Here is a 20,814-nt window from a genome sequence, read left to right on the forward strand (position 1 = left end):
GTTGGTATAGAAAATTCTATCCGACTTTTCGGCCCCCCCCCCCTCTTTTTTTTTGCACTTTCCTAGGTATAGAAAATACCCAGATTCTCCATCATTATCAGGTGCATGTAATACAATAACTAAATGAGCATATTTGTTTGATTCTTCCTCGGCTTCTTTCACACTTACTGGTGAAAAATAACTCAAAGCGAACTAAAATATTTTAGATTTCAAATCCCTCTACATTCGTTTTAGACTTGGACGAAAATTGATTTCTGGTATCATTAAAATCAAAGCTATGAAAATAAAATAAGCAACTATAAAAACACAATACATGTATTGGGTCAACATCAATAAATTTACAATAAGTAATTCAGGTACTTGAGCAAGATCGATCGAGTCTCATTCCATTTTGGTCCTGCTCAAATAATTTCTAATGTGAATATGAGTAAGTTTCGGCATTAGCCCATCTCAAGCCAATCCTGCCCTTTTGCCATGCCTAGCACAGTAGTACTCCTCATTTAGTATGTAGCCGAGAATGTCCAAGATGAAAAAGTTTTGTCATCCAGAATGGTATGCCAAAAAAAATTATCATTTCAATGTTTGGTACACAAATCAGGATGAAATCTTTATTTATTTTTTAATATTTGGTATAATCAATATTTAAATATCATAATGGAATGCAATCAATATAAATTCGAGTTAATTACCCTAGATTAGTTTATAAACATATCATGTTTTATTACTTTTGTTTTTATTTGTTCTACTATATTATTTGTCTATTTATGTAGAATTTTTGACTTTTTTTGGCATTAAGAATAATTGAGGATTGATATAAAAAACTTCAATAGTAATACTTCATTTGTTCTAGCATATAAAATTTTATGTTATAATTTTGCATCCCTTAACAATATAATTAGCATTTAGCAATATAAATTATATATTACATGAAGCCAAACAAATATAATATATGTTTATTCTATTTTCGTTTTTTGATATGAAACTCAAAAAATTCTTGCACAATTGTCTAAAAGTGGAAGAATAAAGTAACTTAAAACATGTTTTTGCTAGTATAAAAAATTATTGTAAACATAAGAAAATTTATTTATTATTAGAAAATTATATTCAATTATTAATTAGGGACACTAGTATCTTAAAATATGGTGATATAGTAAAAAAAAAATTATAAGGATAAAATTAACACCCTGCTATTTTAAGCATTCCAGAATGAAGTTGCAAAGAACTTCCCCCAAGTTTTTTGGAGACACGGGGATTCTATGGGAAAAAAAAGTTTCTTAAATCCTCCCCTTTATGACTTCCAGCTTGAAAGGATTTAACTCTCCTCTTGAATTATTATTTAAATAATAATAATAATGTTAACTATTAATTCCCATAAAAAAAGAAAAAGAAAACTAGGGGAGCAATAAAATTGACATGGAACCTGTCATGCTCAAAAGAGCATGATCCACTTCCATTGATGACGATTAAGCCTGAAAACAATTCTAAGACGTCGTTTTCCCGAGGTAAGGCCAGGGTCCCAGTTGCGTCCCCTCAAAATCACGGGTCCGGTTTAAAAAACCTGTCTGCGATTAGTTGCAAGCGTTTTAAGTCTGCGTCAAACTAACTTCAACATTCAAGCCTTTTAACGCGTCGATACAATACAATCCCAAGTACGGCGCTCCGTAGTGCACTTTAGTTGCCTTTTCTTCTTTTTTAAACTGTAGAAGGCCAAAAGAGTTGAATGTCGTCCAAGGCTGCCGTGCCATTCTTCTCTGTCCTCCACCTCAGTGCTTATGTCATGCAACGTGCCTTCGCTTTCATTTCATGCACCCGCGTGGGGGTGCAATTCAATCAATCGAGTAGATTAACTTGATTGAGCTCGCAAGTAGCTTGATCAACTGCTTAACTAGAGTTCAGTTCATGTCCACTTCAAGTTGAGTTTGAGCTATTCGATTATATATTATATATTCGAGAACTCGTTGAGTTTTATTGAATATTCGGTGTAATATTTAATTAATATATTATAAATAATTAAATTACCATTTTAGATTGATTATTTGTAATATTTATGATCCTAACCATTTGTCGAGTTCGAGTACTTGAGCTCAATATCGAGCTAGCCAATTTCTCAAGGTCGATCCAGTCAAGTTCGAGCTTTTCCAATATTACGTCGAATCGAGCTCGAGCTTTGTTCAAACAACTCGCTGGAGGTTGAGTATTGTTACTAGGCATCGAGTTTGAATTCGACTATGATGACATTCGAACTCGACTCGATTCGATATCACCCCTAGATCCGCATCAGCCCCCTGCTACAAAAAAATGTGTTACAAATGCAATTTCTTAATTCCTCGGGTGTAAAGAAATTTCCATTGTCTATCAGTCTATTTAATCAACGTAAACACTCACTAGAATTTTTTTTATCAATGGTGGGGTACGCGGCTACCAGGTAGGCGAGCGCTCAAATTTCCAATTTTTTTATCAATTGATTTGAATGGCGACTGTAATTCATTACTTAAACTTAATTGGTCAGCTAATTAAGGGATTATACAATGGAGCATTTGTTATCTGATTTCCAAGATATGCACAACACCCATATTATTAGGTGTAGTTTTGACAAGCAGCGATATCGGTTCACAAGTCTGTGTGGTCAGCTCCTTTTCTGAGATTGTTCGTTCTAGCTACGTAATATACCAGCTCGAATAATGCTTCTTGAGGTTTTGTAACTTACAATTCAAATTTGGATTGAATGGGTATTGACCAAAGAATCATTATATGAAATTATGAATTTTTAATTACAATAAATTTTTTGTAACCTACAATATAAATTTGAATGTGTTTTGAATGATCAATAATTTCAGCATTTACTTAGTGTCTTATTAGTAATATATGTTATGTTTGTCTGACTTTTCTTGACTATATCTCTATATATATGCATAGTTGAGATATAAAAGTTCTATTACAACAACTTATGTCTTTTGAGTCTAAGTTCACTATTCTCTATCTCATGGTTAGACAAAAAAAAAAGAAAGGTGTTTGTAGAGCTATACTCTCCTAATTGTACAGTCTAGAGAAAGTGTTAGCAAGTATGGTTGGGTTGTTGTATCTTGGGGGTAACAAGCTAGAGAACTTGTTGCACCGGAATTGATTCTTCCGTAGAGGCTTGAATCACTTTAAAAAGAATGAGATAGCCGTGCCTCAACCCTCCATGCTTAAGTATTAATATATTATTATTGCCTAATTTTTCTTTTGCATATTTGTTTTTATTTTTGTTCTAGGTAAACAACAAAGATATATAGTTGAATTTTTCAAGAAAAGTAAATTACTAAGACGATCGATGAATGTTAAAGTGTGTAATGCTACCAAGTACAAGGGGCAATTTTGTAGGGTAACTTCGAGTCGTTAATTTTAAGCTTGATTTTTCAAACTTTTAATTGAGGTTTGGTGGTCAATTACAGCGTCAATTTGGTCGGATAAACTTGACTTAACTAGTTGGCTGGTTTTAGCTTCTAGGCAATGTCTGTGGCTCACAGAAAGATTTTTTTTTTTTTTTGCCGTGATAATCATTTATTCGTTGTGCTTTGGGAGAAGTTGATTAACTAGCTAGGGGATTGTTTGTAACGCAGAACATTTTCATCCATTCCCCAAACACACAAAATACACAAAAGCTTCTACAAAAATTTTATAGTAAACAAACTCCTAAAAAAACACACCATCCAAATCCATTCAAATGGATCCACAAGTCCATGGTTGGCCAAATCGAACGAACGCGGTTATGGGAATATAATAATTAGGTCGTTGGTCAATTCAAGTTGGCTCCACCATCATTAATTATCAAGTGATTTGTTTGCGCGAGGCTTCGTACATGGATCGAATGTCAACTCCATAACGTCAGCAATCACTGGAGACTTTTTGACAGAATCAAACTCACTTCCTAATCCCAACACGTAGCTGACATGCCTTACGCACCTAAATAAGCGTAAGCCATTGCATCAGCCATAGACGTCGCAACTCTTTTTTTTTTTTTTTTTTTGTGTCTCCTCCGTAGTTTGTTAGGTGATAATTGCAACGACTAAGCTGTACTTAATTTACTTTCTTGGCTCGTAATGGTGTTCGAAGAATTTCGTCTGACTCAACCTCTGAATTCTATTGCGAGTCATTGTCCAAATTGATTCAAATTTGACGTCCTGCTCCTGACCAGTTGCGACAACTACAACGACCTTCCAAGTTTCACTCGAAGATTTGTTTCAGTTTTGCAGTCTTGCTCTCTGTTTCAATGTCATGACTCATGTTGCTATAGAATTATCTGACTGACTGTTAATTTTTCTTTTTCTTTCCTGCAACGTATTATATTCTTTCTTTCCCTATGAATTATAGGGCCAAAATTGGACGCTAGTTTCAAATGTTATTTGGTTTTAGTTTTTTATTTATTTATCGAGTCATCTCGTTCCATTTAGTGTTATTCCACAAGGAAGTGAAGTTGCTCGATTAGCAGCTCCTGTACGAAGTTTAGAACTCACCGAGCTTTATTTTGCATGTAATCAAGAAATAGATTTTCAAAAAGTCTTGCGTCCCTTTTAGTTTTATGTAGAGTACATAATTGTCTCTTAATAGCAATTCTTTTCAGAACAAATGAAAAACAATTAATCACCATCATTTTCAGCTGCACATTTATGTTGTGTTTGGATAGCATTTTTCATGAATTTTTCGTTAGAAAATTACTGTAGCGATTTAATATATATGAGATAAAAAGGTGACAAGAAAATGTGTTCACAAAAAATAAGGCATTTTTTCGGTGAAAAATGGCTATCCAAACAAGCCAATGCATACATAGGCTTCTTCTAGTTCTAGGTAGTTGCCAGGGGTGTTGGAGTGCGTTATCAATTACGGGACGAGGGGCCTGGACGGTTGTCAGAGACAACAGTCCCAAGCAGTTCACGGCCTGGATGAAGCCTCAAAAATTTATGCGGCTCAGATCACGTCTTGTAACTCGATTTTCACGCCGTTTGGGACCCACAAAAATGTTGTTTTATTTTACTCGCTGTTGTTCAATTGTTACACATTGTACAGATGATATTACACCATATACAAATAGTGTTACACCTTCCGGAGCGGTTGTTCTGACAACCGCTCTAGCCCCGCGTCCTCAATTACGTTATCAGTAGTGTCTGTAAACTGACTACTCTTTGAATTCTGTCAGACACTCATTGGTCACCACCACATTCGTGTTCGTTGAATCATCTTCTTGAGTCGCATTCTACATCTCCCGCCGAGTTTCCATCCAACACTACTACTAGTACTGTTTCTTGAGGCGCTCTATTCACATAAAAGCTGTCTAAATCACGCGTATTTTGTTCAATCAAAACCCTGAATTACATGCAGCAGATGCTGGCTGACCTTTCTCCTAATTAAAACGGAAAAATAACAAGAACAAAAAGCTTTGGGCATTTGGATATCAATAATTATTTTAGACCTACAAATTTGAGAAACTCCAATTTGTTGTTGTTCTCAATCGTGGTAATACAATGACAAGCACCCCCCAAAAAAATTTTTTTTAAACTAAAAACATTTTTCTACCCTACGAGACTCGGTATTTTTTTTCCCAAAAAATGCGGAGTTTTTTAGGTTAGAAAAAGTTATTTAATATGTGTTTTTCACTTTATTGCTATTGGGTAGTAGAATCTGGTTGGCTCAACCTCTGAAAATCTCGTTCTCGCCCTTGTTACGAGTCTCTCCAAATTAGGTAAAGTTTTAATTTCTGGTTCTACCCGAGCATGTTTGGATAGTTATTATTTGGGATAGGTTTTTGAAAAAAAAAAAAATATTGTAACACTTTTTTTAATATTTTTCATTGACTCGTCTTCCACCGTTACAATCGAGTTCGCTTTCTCTCCTTCCACCTATTGGTTTCGCTAATTGTCATAGAAGGGCAAAAAATTGACGTTACAGGCCCTGAACTTTTTGTGCTTTTTCTCTTCCATGGGCTTTGATGCTGACATGTTCTTTTGTTTATCGCGGTATGTATGTGATGCATTGCAGTGAAAAGTTGAGGGGGCCTCTTCAATAAGCCCAAAGTTCAGGAGTTGTGCTTGCGCCGACAATAATGACTGCGTCTTCTTGCAAACCCACCCCTCGTAAGGCCCAACGACCTTCAGTCAGTTGTCAGTCGCTTGATACGGGTAACATCATTGACACCTTGACGGCAATTGTTTCTCATGCCCGTTAAAAATAAATTCCAGAGAGTGCATAATTTCATCACTTTTGGTCAGTGGAGGGAAAAGGAAAAAGAAAACAAAAAGTAGTAAAAAAAAAAAGGGGGGGATTTTGTTGGTCAAGGAACATGTTACTACAATTTGCCATAGCTGCCTGCATAAGGATGTTCAAATTTCAACAAAGATTAAAATAAAAATCAATCAATCCAATTTATATCGGATATCAAACTTAAAAGTTTAGTAGAGGAGTATTGAGAATAGTTATTGAATTTTAATTCTCGCATTTCTATTTATTGACTGAATTATTGAATTTGTATGTTAATAATAACTACTTATCATATGTATTATGACTTACTAAAATAATAATATATTGTACCAATCTGTTAATGAATAACTTATTCTTATGCTGCTATGGGATTAAATTTATTAAAGATGGCTTTTACGTATACTAACATTTGAATTCGGATTGCAATTTTTTTCTTTTAATTTTATAATTTTCAATCACTTTTTTTATTTATTTTATGTACATTAAATTGTTACACTACAATTTTTAACTAAAAATTTTAAAAAATAGCAATCCAAACGGGTATTAAAATCTTCATTTTTGGGATGCTGCTGATGAAGTGATGTACCTAATCGATATTGGGGTGTCTTTTAACAGCATATGTTTGCAATCTCTCTTAGGTAAGGAGCATATATCTTATTGATTACACATTAAAATGTCCTTCACTGGGGATATCCTTCAAAAAAAAAAAAAAAAAAAGGACAAATACTTTTACACAATCCCGCCTATGGACAAGAAAACAAGTAAACAACGCTCCATCCAATGCTTCAAAAAGAAAAAAAAAAAAAAAAGAAAGAGAAAAAAAAGAGGGCTCCATCCAACAAGTTCTAGAACACTCTTTTATCCTCCATCCAAAACCCCCAAAAAAACACTGCGCTACTTAAGAAGGTTCTAGGGTTTTGTTATCCATTTCCTTGCTCTACTGCTTATATCGTTTTCCTTTTCAAACGCCTACGTTTCTTCGGTTGCATCAAACCCCCCTCCAACGTGTAAGCAGGTTCAATCTCCTCTGTACTATCTGATCGAAATTTAACCAATCTTCGAGTTTTCACCAATTTTACCAATCTTCAATTTCAATTATGATGTAAAGTTCTATATTTTTCCCTCTCAGTTAAGGGTTTGAAGTCTATGGGTTTGCTTTGATATTTGAATGCAGAGAAATGGCAACAGCTCAGTTGACGGCATCAACAATCTCAGCAAAGGGGTTTGTATCCTTTGAGGGCTTAAGGGCTTCTTCTACCACAGTCAAAGCCTCTACTTTTGCACCTCTGAGGCAAAATGGCCTTTCTACGAGGTCTTTCCGTGGCCTTGTTGTTAAAGCTGCCGCTGTTGTTGCCCCTAAGGTATCTTATTTTAGCTGAAATTTATGTAGCAGTCATTTTTCTGATTTTTTTTTTCTTTTGGATTAATTGAGTCGTGCTTAGTGTTGTGTTTTCTTGCTTTTATTTTTAGGTGTTAGGCCTTTTGAAATCTAGTTGACTTATGCACTGTAGAAGATCGAAAGAAGAAATTCTTTATTAGATGCTTTAGTGAAGGTCAAACTGACTGCTACACACAAGGGTATGTGGTTGAAGTAGTGTTAAAAGTATTGGGCTCTTTGCTAGTTCACAATTGTCGAAGGGAACACCCAAATGTTCCAGTGCTACGCATTGTCATAATCTGCTATGTGCTTAACAATGTGTAAATGCGGTATAATGGTGGAGAGAGGCCTTTGTCTCTTGCTTGTGTCTTTGAGTTTTATATGCTGTTCAGGTATTTATTTAAATTCAAATTGTAAATGCCTGAATGCATCTGCTTGAAATTGGAAGGAATTAAAGAATTTGTCAATAGGATAACAGTACACAATATCCCGTACATAGGTAAAGAAGTTTCATGACATATTACAGGGTTTTGGTGGTAAGCTACATCTGCCGCTAAGTTTGATAATTTGGGTGATTTGCTTTTGCGAGTATTCTGTAGTGTTACTTGATACCTGTTCCGGATCTTTTGCTGTGTTGTAGTACACCTCACTGAAGCCCTTGGGTGATAGAGTCTTGGTGAAGATTAAGGTTCCAGAAGAGAAGTCTGTAGGTGGTATCCTATTGCCAACAAGTGCACAGACGAAACCTCAAGGAGGTGAGGTTGTAGCTGTTGGAGAGGGTCGCACAATTGGCAAGAGCAAGGTGGACATCAGTGTCAAGGTAAATTGCTAAACACTTTTGAATTAATTTTTGTGTGTGTTTCTTGGGGCTTGAAAGCTGATTCTTCTTTTAACATGTAGACTGGGACCCAAATTGTCTACTCCAAGTATGCTGGGACAGAGGTTGAGTTTAATGGATCAAATCATCTTATATTGAAGGAGGATGACATTGTTGGTATTCTTGATACAGATGACGTCAAGGACATGAAGCCTCTGAATGACAGAGTGCTGATAAAGGTACATGTCGACTTTCATACAGTTGTTTTCACCTTTAATTAGTTTTTCTTTGCTGCTTTGCTGGGCTATGTAATCCATGAGAAAATATGCAATTGTAAGAACTGGACCTCTGTTTTAACTTGTTATCAAAATAATCAATGCCTGATAACTTAAAAGAAATTTGCGTAATAGAGACGTACCTAAGAAAGCTTAAGACGAGCAACTGTAGCATCTTTTCGGGTTTAGTGTTGGAATGAGCATATTCATCCATTTTGTGAAGTATCATTTACCACTTTTACTCCAGGGTGTTTTAATGAGTTGTAAAATCAACTGCTGCCATGATCTGCAATTTTTTTTAGGCATTAGGTTCACCTCTTGATGGACTGGCATGGCTCATGCTTTGTTCTGTCTTATTGTAAATCAGGTAGCTGAGGCTGAAGAGAAAACAGCCGGAGGCTTGTTGCTGACAGAGGCAACCAAGGAGAGGCCTTCCATTGGCACGGTAAGAACTACCTAACCAGCTAATTAGTTTGCTAGTCCCTGTGAAATTTTTTCTCCTCATTTAGCAGAGAACAAATTTCCTCCTTTCTTCCCAGTCTGTGCCCTCTTTTCCTGTTTCTGTATAGGGTCCTCCCATGTTCCTCGTTCCTTTTTTTTTCTTTTTTCTTTTAAGTTTTATCTGTTTTTCTTGCTTCTCCATTTTCTATTCTCTCTCTGGGAGTGAGTTAATATTTTTGTTATTTCCGGCATCCTTTTGATGACAGGTAATAGCTGTCGGGCCTGGTCCTCTTGATGAAGAAGGGAACAGGAAGGCATTGTCAGTATCCCCCGGAAATACAGTGTTGTACTCCAAATATGCTGGTAATGATTTCAAGGGCAGTGATGATTCAGACTATATTGCATTGAGGGCATCGGATGTGATGGCTGTCCTCTCCTAGATTGCCTAATTGAATATGTATGCATTTTTGGTTTCATCCGGAAAATTTGAGCAATTTTAAATGTGAGGACATGGATGTAATCACATCAACAAAAAATATGTTTTTTTAGCAAGCTAGTGATTGTGTTATCTGTGTCTATTCTCTCCTTGTAGTTGGTTGAGTTGCTCTTTTGTCATCATTGGGGTTCTGCAATCACTTTTTGGCAAATTGAGATTTCTGATATGTTGAGTTAGAGAAGTCTCAACTTAAATGATTATACTTGATTGATTTGCTACAGTTAATAGAATGTTGTTCGATAAGTGAAAATTGCTTTTTCTAGAATCCGCATGGGGAACTGCGTTTTCGGTTGGTATGTGCATCTTCTCTGTGACGGTAAGATAGTGCTGCTCAGTTCTAAGGAAAGCGAGATCAGGCGGGGTGAGGCATTTACCTCCCGAATTGTATCTACATTGCCCGAATAGGTGATAATCAAATGAAGTTTGAGCTTTCAATTTTAATTTTTGTTTAATGCATGTAGGCTTTAAGCACTTCATATTAAGTGCTTTTCCGCTCGAATTAACAATTTGCACTATCAATCATCACATTTCCTTCTTGAACTAGTACGAGTAACGTTTGCGCTATAGTCAAATGATTGGTTCCATGGCCGCCCAGTTCTGACAACAGCGTGCTTGCATGCTTACCGTAGAGTGCAGCATCAAACGCTTGACTTTTTCGAGTATGTAGCATGTTTTTGAGAGGCATGTACGTCGGTGACTAGGTTAAATCGATGGTTAATTAAAGCAGACAAATTTGAGAAATGGTCACGCAAACAATTGGAAGAATTTCATACCTCGTAACAACTCATGCAATAGTGGAATAGTGCAGGTATAAGAGACTGTTCCGCCGGAGTAGAAGTCTTGAAGACAAAACAGGTCTGCACTGAAGGATGTTCTCAAAGAAAGGATGTACTTGGTGTTCGAAAGTCCGTGAATTAAGCTATGCAGCCTTATCTTGGAAAGTCCTCATAACATCCAAGAATGTAATATGGGGCGGCTATATCAAGCTAAATATTATCAAAAGCTTGACGCCTTAGCAACCTACTTAAAATGATTACAGAAAATGAGATTTACATCATCTGATCTTTTCTAGAGTAAGCCTTTACAATTCGCAGTATAAATTGCAGGAGGGTACAGACTTGAACCAACTGGCACGGGAGAGTAATTTCAACTCTTAGAAGCTGCAGGCAGCAAGCACACCAACATGAGTTTACTCTCAGCCGTGTCTAAGGCAAATTCAAGTTACGAAGCGCCAGGGGCTAACACACAGATATAGTTGTCACTTGCTACTCTATTTGTAAGCCTTCTTCGACATTAGTGGTTAAAATGAGTTAGGCTTGATCCAAGTTGCTAAAGGCCGAGGAGCCTTGAGAGCTGAAGGTCTACATTCATTTGGGATTACAGAATGCTCTCATCGATTAAATGAGGCGGCTGAGTTGTCATCATAGTGTCCTCTCCATGCATTACCGCTATCAGTCCCACTGCAAGCTTGGTTCGGCACAGGTAGATTGCCTAGATCTCCATCCAAACTCATTTGCTGTACTTCTGCAGAGGAAAGAATCTTTATGCTCTGGACACAGCTCACAAATTCCCTGTGAAGAATGTTAGCACCATTTGTTAGCACATTATACTAATTTAACTTTGACTTAATTGGCAAGCTGCCAGAACTTACTCCCATGGGTCATCACCAACGAGCAGTATATCATTTTCATGATCTACATAGACAAGCTTCCACTCAATCCTTTGTGTATCTTCTAGCTGTCCCTCAATTCCAAACATCCGTGCTAGGTCATGCCTAAGCTCATCATAGCCCTTGTAGCGCGTGACATCAATAGTTCTTCCCACAGAGCCACGTTTTTGAACCTTTTCCATTTTTCAACCAGTATTAGATGGTACTGTTATTTCTGAAATAATAAGTTAAACAATAGGGGCAGAAGTTGCATATCCTAAACTGAACCACTTTGTTGCATCTCTGCGAGCAAGTCTAACAGAAGAAACAGAGCTAATCACTACAATAGTGGATCTAGTTTATTGTGATGCACCATGATAGCAGGTTTCTGCAAAATGTTTGCAGAGGAGGCCTTGGTTAGTGGCTGAGGTTGAAACCTCAGGAGTTAAAGGTTTTGGGTTCAAGTTCCCACCCCTCCCCTGCTTCAAAAAAAAAAATATAATAATAATAATAATAATAATAAATTCTTCTGCAGAATATAGGAGCAGAAAATTTTGATATGCCTGCAAGAACTCAGTTACCTTTGTGTACGTTCGCATGCGCTGAGTTTGGTTGGGCCACAGGCCACTATTCAGGACACCAGCTTCAGTAATGGGTACATCATTTGAACAGCCTGGTTTAAAAGACATGTTTGGAACTCCAAAACCAGCAGCAGATAACTCTGTCTCAATATCCCTCGAGCTGCCACCATAATTAGAAAGCACATTCTGGATGTCCTTTCCTGAGTCATAACCCCTTGATAACAAAGCGTCAGGCGCCAATGAGTCAACAGTGGAAGTGAAAGGCAGAGTGCTCCTAGAATGCGATTGGACATCACTGTCCAAACATAAGCCAGGCAGTGGAAAATTCTGTTGGATGCCACCAGTATCCAAGCAATATGATGTAGCAGATGAGGCTGCATCCAAGTGTTCTGTATTGCTTCTGAATTTAGGTTGCTCTGCTCCCTTTGAGCCGGATAATTCATGCTTTACTCGGACATCAGACCTGCTCTGAAGCTCATGAACCAGGATAGGGGAAGGATCAATGACCGATTCTCCTGCCTGAGTGATTGGCCCTTGTTGGTTCCTATTCGGGAACTTTGATGAGGACACATGGCAATTATTTGTTGAAGGTGATGTTGAACATGATGGAGCATCTCCATCTGTTGGTCCAGAATAGGCTTTGACAAAAATACGTGATTTGTTCTGACCTTGGAGTTGGTTAACAGGATGTTGTGGTGACTGCAGAAGCGTAGATGTTGAAAAGCTGTTGCCACTGGGTTGCTGTTGAGCAACTGGTGCTTGCTGGAACGGTCGGTTTTGTTGAAGAGGCTGCTGTTGTTGGGGCAACTGAGGCTCCAAATGATTGCTTAACGGGGACAACAACTGTTGCTGTTGCTGTTGCTGCTGCAATTTTTGGAGTAGCTGGAGTTGCAGGTTCTGCTCTGAAAGATTCTGTTGTGATGTCTGTTGTACTTGCTGTCTTTGGATTAAATTTTGCTGCAGTGTCTGTAGTGGAGCTTGAAGCATAGGTGTCTGCTGTTGCTGGGTCTTCTGCAATAGGTTATTCTGGTGTTCCAGTTGCTGATACTGCACATCTTGGGGTAAGGATGTTAAAGAACTTTTGTTAGATGAGGCAGGTTGCTGTGGTTGTGTATTTCCTGTCAGTAAGTGTTGCTGTTGAAGCTGGGAGTATAATGCAGGCTGCTGCAAATTCTGATTTGGAATCTGGCTGGTTGCTACAGAGGGACCATTATTAACAGAAGCCAACGGCATCATATTTTGTTGTTGCTGCAGCTGCTGCGGCTGCTGCAAATGTGGAGGACACTGTTGCTGATGCTGTGGTAGTTGGGGTTGCTGCCGAAGCTGGATTGAATGCTGTTGTGGATGTTGTTGCTGCTGGGAATTCACAGAAGAATGCAACAACTGCTGCAGCTGTTGTGGTTGGGTCCCCACCAAAGATGTCTGCTGGAGTTGATTAGTTTGCTGATTGAATTGATTTGTCTTCCCAAATTGGAGATTTGTTGCAGCAAGTGCAGGGGATTGAAAATTCAACAGCTTCGAGTGATCTTCTGTGCTCAAATTACCATTTAAGGCGCTTGGAAAAATTCCTGACTGAGCAGCAGATAATTGGTTATTCTGTTGCATGTTCATCCACTGGACCAAACTCAAGCCAGGTAATACAGAGCTGGTGGCATCTTTGAGGCCAAGATCATCTCCAAGCCAGGGCATGCCTCTCTTAAACACACTTTCCATGTCAGATTCATCATCTGCAAAAGCGGCACATTATGGAAGTAGTGAGTGATAAGATCTACCAAATGCAAGTACAATGCTCCTCCTTGACAATCAATTCTCCAGCATCGATCACTGCACTTTGCAGACGTTTAAACAGACTCAGAGCAGAGAATCTGCTGGTTTGAAGAGGTGACAAGCTTTTCAACAAGATACAGAGTATGGATAGATGTAACTTGCAGCAGGGAGTATTACATTATCCAAAAAATGTGCTTTGAATAACAGAATGTCGGATCTGATTTCAATTTCTGGTCATCCAATGATTGTGAATTTTCTACTTTCTATAACAAGTATCCTCTTTCAAGTTGATGAATATGTTAACTTAGGGACAGACGGTTATGGGGAAAGTATATAAAGTCTAAATATTGGAAACTCAACAGGATAAGGGAAATGTGCTACAAATGAACTTTTCTTACCTGGAAAGCCTGGATGTTTAGGAAACTTGGGTCTGAAAAATGGGGGTGGACATATATAGAAAGGAGTCACAACAGGTTCAATTTCCCAAATTGAAACTCGACTGGGACGTTCCCCAGCTGTAGACTCATCCCATCCAACCTACCAAATACAAGGTCATTAATTCATTATCCATAAATCTTAGTGCCGATAAGGATAATAAGTCCATATATATCATTTATTAACCTTATCTAGAAACATGTGTCTGTACATCTGTGCTTTCATCCTAGAATGTTCAATTTGGTAATTGGAAATTCAGTAGACTGAGCATACAGGCAAGAAAGTGAAAATCAACAGCCTTATTTCTTCACAACCGAGTAGTGTTGGGTTATTACATCTAGCTTCTGATATGAAAGTATCAGAAACATAAGTAGACCAAGTTAGAGAAGTCGGAACTTGACAGTTACATTATTTATTCATCTAGGCATTGTTGTTCAGGTTGAACTTTAAAAATTATATTCAGTGAAGAGACAACAGTAAGACACAAGAACAATAAATCATGATCTTCATCAAAGCCAGCTCTTGAGAAAAGTCCCACAAGATCAGATTAGAATTGCAAGCAACATGATACATCAAGAGGCTTGAATCAGCATGCAAACATATTTTTCACTTTCTGACAAAAATTCAATTGGAGACATGCAATTCAACAATTACACGGAGATTCAGAGATAGTAAAAACATCAATACTGGTAGTGTGAATAACCACTTCATGTACGAAAGTTCTAGATGCATGGATCTGGGTTTAATTGCACATTCAGTACTTTTAATGCATTTACTGACTTCCTTTCTTGGGAGCTATGATGCATCACCATGGTATGTACTGCTACTCATCTAACCCATGTTTCATGGACTCAGCAACCAAAGCCAACATACCTGAAGATTTCTCCACTGTGAACTTTTCCAGCGGACTGGATCCAAGTCAGCAATACCAGTAATTGTACCCATGTACCTACGCACTCCAGACTGTTCAGTCTCAAACATCATTCTAAATCTCATTCCCAAGGAAACTTGTGCATACATGGCTTTGTTATATTTGGCAAAAGGTATTACAAATTCAGAAGGACTAGCCCTGTTAAAATCAAAAAAATCACATCAGCGGTAATCTCCACAAGTTTGATATAAGCCAATGGCATTCAAATTGGAGCAACAAGGCATCACTTTACTACCTTGGATTGTAAAAAATAGTAAAGGGGCTGCTATTGGCAGCAGCATGAGCTGCAGCAGCCAAAATTCCAATGTGCATGCTATCGCTAGATATAACTGATGATGAGAGTGCAGGCAGCTGTCTATTAGCACGCTTTATACCCAATAAAAGCTGCGACTTTTCATCTCTACATGAAATTTTCTCACTTTAGCGATGAGAATACTGTTGAAACCAGAAAGTTTTAGCAATCTCTTCATACCTTATGAATAGGACTGAATCACCAGCCACCAGTCTTTTAGAGCTGACAAAGACACTCCACCCTGTTGTCAATAGGTGTCTTTTTGGTTGACCTAGGGTTATCAAATAGCAGTTTTAGTAAGTTTTTCGCTATCGACCAATATTAGCAGTCAAGAAACAGCTAAAGATTATCAGCTTCATTAAAGCTAAAATATGAACCAAACTATATAGCATGAATAAATCTAACGTCTACAGGACCACACCATTCTACAAGTACTGCTTCACAGAAACTTATGAAGCATCAAAACCATACGAAAGTGAAATAGTTTGGTTGGACAAAAAGCTATGGAAAAATAAGAACCTCGATATATGTGTCTGAATGTCCATGTTTGGTCATGCAAATCCCTAGCCACTAGCTCCTGAGCAGGTGGTTGCATTGAAAAGTCCTAAAAAAGAAAATCAGTATTAGCCGAATAACAAGACCACAACCAATACATGTACTAAGTTTAACACAATATAGGAGATTTGCAGTAACTGCACATACTAAAGGTGGAAAAATCTTTTCAGCAGCTCGACGTGGTACAGAGAATCCACCATGTGTGCTTGTATCACTGGCTGTAAGAGTTTTGCAGAAAAATTCAGCAGGTTGTCTGCTTTGCTTGAGGCCCATATCTGATAGGAGTAACGCTTCCTGGTCATACTGTCAGCCAAACAAGGAAAAGTTTCCAATGCTTCTTTAGAGTGTTTATTCTGCTTAAGTTATGCTCCAAAGCAAGAAAAGCCAGATTTTAGACTACAATATCTTTATTGAATCTGACATAACATAGCTGACCTACTTTATTTACAGGTTGAAGAGTCATCTGTGCATAGACCTCGTCAGTTTCAGGATCAGCCTAGAAATAAAGCAACACGTTAAGGCATAAGACAATCATGAACAACCTGGAAGAAATGGTAATCTAACATCAATATGCACTTTCCATTTACAAGTCTTAAAATTTAGGTATGGGCCTATCACCAAACAGGTGAATATGTCAATCAATACACTTTGTGACAATTTCATGTCCTATTCACTGAATGGCAAGGAGTTCTCATACATGTAGAGTTACATTATGCAGCAAGCAAATTAACTTCGATGGCAGGTTAGGATAACTGGGGATGCTGTCAGTCTCCTTTTGCATAGATGCTGCAACCTGGAGAACATACATATAAAGAAATCTCTGATTAGAGACAGATGTCTTGCAACATTTCAGAATAAACATAAAGATAACATACTTGTTCACTGTGACCCTGAGGAAAGTAGACCACCAGACTTCCAACAGGAGGCAAGGAAACCAGTGGACCAGCACAAGCGTGCCATAACTCAGAATTTATTGCCTTTCGTTCTCCTGTTGAAGACCAAACAGCAATATCAGAAGACTAACTACAAGATCCAGTGAGTTTTAATTTGTCTAATGTCCTAAAAATTTATAACATGGAGAACATGATAACTACATTAATGTAATGAGATTTCCAGAAAATTCTAACAATTCATGTTGCTGAACTTGCTATGCCAACTTCATATATGCAGAACAGTATAAAAATGCATTTCATGCCTAAAAACTAAAGTCATCAAGATCAACTTCTTTTCCATAATGAATCTAGATCACCAATAAAAAGTGGTTCTTCTAGCCGACATTGAGAAAGAGCTAAGGAGGAAATAATCACACATCCACACAAGATAATGAATGTCACAAAATGACAAGAAGATCATTATAAGATGCATTTTTCAATAAGAAAGACTGTTGCACCACAACTTTACTACTGAGAACAGTATATGCTGACATTTGATACAGCAGAAGCTACTAAGTTTGAGTTTGAAGGTCAAAAGGCTTATAGGTTATAGCTTGAATGGTATTTCATGCAAGATGAACCTGTAAATTTAACTGAAAATTCTTAAATAAAATATTTGCTATCCTAGAGCATTACTCCCTCTCTCTCTCTCTCTCTCTCTCTGTTCTAGACAAAAACATTTGAGCTTCTAGAACCTCTCTATCAGCTCCTCCTAATTTTCTCTCTCAAAAGAGTATGTCATTGAGATTAGATGCACTACTGCTAGATTTCAGTTTTAAGTGTCAAAAACCCTATAACGTAGATATCAAGCTGACAATTAGCTATCCGCCCAACTGGTAGAAACTATTACAGCTACTCTAGGAAAATCAACGTTAAGAATCATAGCCATTCCACAGTACAGATATAAGAGGGACTAAAATAACATACATACATACATACATACATACATACATACATACATATATATATATATATATAAGTTTCTTCAAATCAATTATTCCTCCAGAGCAAGAAATTATAATACTACAAGAAGCTAAAAAGAAACAGGCTTATTTAGCATGCGTTTGGCTGAAAAAAAAATCCTTAAAATTGTTCAAAAGAATTTGGTTTACATGTTCAAAATTTCAATTGAAGAAACATATCAGTTATAAAGTGAGTCCAGATGTAGCCAAGATACATTAGGAAGCTAAAATTTGGTCCAGGGCATAAAGGAAACAATCTCCAGAATTGCAAGAATCAGAAAGTGGTGAAAAAGGGATGACACACACTACGGAAAGGCACGGGAGCTGCTTTTAGGTTTGTAAGAGAACTGAAATAGTAAAAATTAAATCTTTCAAAAATTTTAGAATTCATGAATTAACAGAGGAACAAGAACTTTCCATAAGCCTCTTTCATGAACATCAAAAGAAGGTCAAAAATAAAAATTCAGACAAAACTGAGAAAGAAGAAAAATGATTAAAAGGAACGACTAGCAAAACTGAAGAACTATAGATGCAATTGAGCAAATGAGGCTTACCTTCTCCTGAATTAGCAAGATAACCATTTGTTGGAGCCTTCATTTTTCAGCAAAATGGATTCACAAACACCAATCTACACAATCTAACTAATTAAAATCTTCTAGGAATCAGATACTATAAACTGGAATCAGTCTGCAATGGAAGAAAACGTATTCTCTTAGAATTGACAAAAAAAGACTCTGAAATCCCACAAAAGAAACTGCTTTGCTCTGCAAAAACAGTAATCTGAAACTCTTCAAAGACATTATACAAACTCCCACTTTGCCAAGAATCCAAAAAACTTTTCTTCAAATTCTCAATCTACAAAAACCACTATTCAATCTCTCTTTTTCTTCTTAGTCCTTAAAGTTTCACAAAACTTCCCTTCTCTTTCAAAAAAGAAATAAACTTTCCGCAGCTGAAAGATTTTGTCCCATCATCCAAACACAACTGAAAATGCCAATACAAAGCCGAATTCCGCTAGAACTCGAAAAATCCATCACAGTTCAGCTGCTGAAAGTCCCAACAGCCGGCAAGTTCCGCCGGAGAATGAAAGCAGACCCAAAGTTTCCGAAAGTAGAAAGCTGCCCTGAACCAAACTAAGGATGTCCCATAAACGTAACCAAACAGAATTTGAGCAAGTAAGAGTGGTCCGTGGTGGCGCGGGAATCCAGGATCAGGCAGAGCAGCTTAGATCACGTTGGTAGGAGAGGGAATCTTGAAACTCGCCGGAAATTTTGACGCCAATCAAACCGGACCTGCTTTATAGTTTATACTAGTGCTCCGACAAGCCAGTTTTGTAATAAGAGTAGTAGGAGTGCTTGATAACGGCAGTTATGATGCAAGTACTTTTTTACATGGAAATGCTTAATGCTTTTAATGTATAAATAAATAATAAACTGTAATGAGCAGTAATTAATAATGGTAAAAATAATAACAATAATTTTGTAGTGCCCAAAAATAAAAGATAAAATGATAATAATAATTGTGTTGGATGCTGTTTTATGTCGGAGTTATGGTGAGGTTGTGGTAGTTTTGAAAAAAAAAAAAAATTAAATTGTAAGGCTGTGATGTAACGTGGGCATAGTAATTTGTAAAGAATAGGCCGACATCATTATTTAGAATATTATTGGTGAGGTCATTTGTCAAAGTCTGGTTTAATGAGTAGTGGAATTTTAAGCCGTGTTTTGTTGTGAGATGACATTTTGTTGATCGCTATTGTTTTTTATGGAAAAATGATGATTTGGGTGATAAGGGAAAGAACTCGAAATCTCTCACGTACATTTTTTTTTTTAAAATAAAAATAAAAAGCACTAATATGGATGATGAGGAAAGGATTTGGAATCTCTCATTGTTGATCACTATTGTTCTTTACCCGAAGCGGAGGGGAGGGGGGAGGGGGGAGGAAGGAGGAATTGGGTGATAAGACAAGGATTCGGAATCTCTTACTTATATATATATATATATATATATATATATATATATGTATATTTTAAAAAAATAGCACTAATATGTAAGGCTCAGTTCTACATAACATTACTAACAACTACTCAAAATTAAAAGAAATTAAACAATCTAAGCCTCCCAAAATTTTTCATATGACCTCTCACTTACATATGCTAATACTAATTTGTTAACATTTCTTAATTTAAACACGTAAGAGTAGCTTGAAAGACATGTATAGACGAATTACATTATAGTAGCAATACAGTGCCAACCAAAATCAATTTGAATTATAATGAAACAACCAGCTGATATTTAATGAAGTTAGAACTTGAACTTTGTGAGAATATTTTCACAATCACATCATGAGGGGTTTCTGTTTTGATACTCAATTAAGATGTTGGTTTTGAGACACTCACTTGTCTATGAGTTTTCTGTTTTAGCTCTGGAAGGAAGTTTACTAGCTGAAATCCATGAAATATTAAAGTTTCAACTAATTAATCAAGATTGGACGTGAATTAACAACTTATTATTTTCAACTAGTCCCTATTTTTCTTTCAAATCATTGGAAAAGAATTATTGCTAATAAAGGGTCAGATTTGTTGGATTAAAAAGCGGCAGAATAATTCTCTCAACATATTTTTAGTTACCTCATATATATACATCACATTTTTCTATAAAAATTCTAAAAACTTAGCATCCAAACGAGGTAAGTTTTGGTGTTGTCTTTTCTATTGGTAGGGGATGAGTTTCTGGGAATTTGTTTCCTGTCCATCAAATATTGTAATCAAGGCAAAACCAGCTATGCATGGAGTAAAAATCAAGGGAAATACGAAAGGGTAATTAGCTTTTAAAAAAGAAGAAACAAAGTGGAAGGAAAAACAAAGAAGAAACCGTGCTTGTACAACTTATTATCCCTTATTAATTAGCTTTTACCATTCAATGAAAGCCTACAAAATGTTCTTTTAATGCTACTAACATGAATCATCCTCATCTTATGGTTACATTTATATATGTTTTTTTGTTCTTCTAATCCCTTTTCCAAGAATAATTATATATGTACCTAGAAGAACAGAAGGCTTGAACAATTTAT

The 20,814-nt window shown here is 36.8% G+C and overlaps 2 protein-coding genes across 5 annotated transcripts; one reads left to right on the forward strand and one right to left on the reverse strand.

The window, feature by feature from the left end:
• Positions 1–6,997: 6,997 nt before the first annotated feature.
• On the forward strand, positions 6,998–9,723 carry LOC113691403 (20 kDa chaperonin, chloroplastic). Of its 2 annotated transcripts, none has more exons than XM_027209528.2 (6): positions 6,998–7,249; positions 7,409–7,595; positions 8,253–8,432; positions 8,513–8,668; positions 9,072–9,149; positions 9,412–9,723. In XM_027209528.2, exons 2-6 carry the CDS (start codon positions 7,413–7,415, stop codon positions 9,583–9,585), a joined length of 771 nt encoding a protein of 256 aa, XP_027065329.1. In that variant the 5' UTR covers positions 6,998–7,249; positions 7,409–7,412; the 3' UTR covers positions 9,586–9,723. The 2 variants fall into 2 exon arrangements, with proteins under 2 accessions (XP_027065329.1, XP_027065330.1); XM_027209529.2 differs by having other exon boundaries at positions 7,086–7,241.
• An 814-nt stretch (positions 9,724–10,537) lies between these two features.
• On the reverse strand, positions 10,538–19,137 carry LOC140004255 (auxin response factor 19-like). Of its 3 annotated transcripts, none has more exons than XR_003448695.2 (13): positions 18,299–19,082; positions 16,726–16,838; positions 16,548–16,643; positions 16,290–16,346; positions 15,998–16,153; positions 15,815–15,899; positions 15,476–15,566; positions 15,239–15,403; positions 14,946–15,141; positions 14,036–14,174; positions 11,871–13,597; positions 11,293–11,768; positions 10,538–11,212 (listed from the first exon to the last, which is right to left on the reverse strand). XR_003448695.2 is itself a non-coding variant. In XM_072052877.1 (13 exons), exons 1-13 carry the CDS (start codon positions 18,339–18,341, stop codon positions 11,032–11,034), a joined length of 3,240 nt encoding a protein of 1,079 aa, XP_071908978.1. In that variant the 5' UTR covers positions 18,342–19,137; the 3' UTR covers positions 10,538–11,031. The 3 variants fall into 3 exon arrangements, 2 of the variants coding, with proteins under 2 accessions (XP_071908978.1, XP_071908979.1); XM_072052877.1 differs by having other exon boundaries at positions 11,293–11,483; positions 18,299–19,137; XM_072052878.1 differs by lacking the exon at positions 15,239–15,403 and having other exon boundaries at positions 11,293–11,483; positions 18,299–18,489.
• Between the last annotated feature and the right edge of the window lie 1,677 nt (positions 19,138–20,814).

The sequence above is a fragment of the Coffea arabica genome, chromosome 6c, assembly GCF_036785885.1.
Source record: "Coffea arabica cultivar ET-39 chromosome 6c, Coffea Arabica ET-39 HiFi, whole genome shotgun sequence".
NCBI lineage: Eukaryota > Viridiplantae > Streptophyta > Magnoliopsida > Gentianales > Rubiaceae > Coffea > Coffea arabica.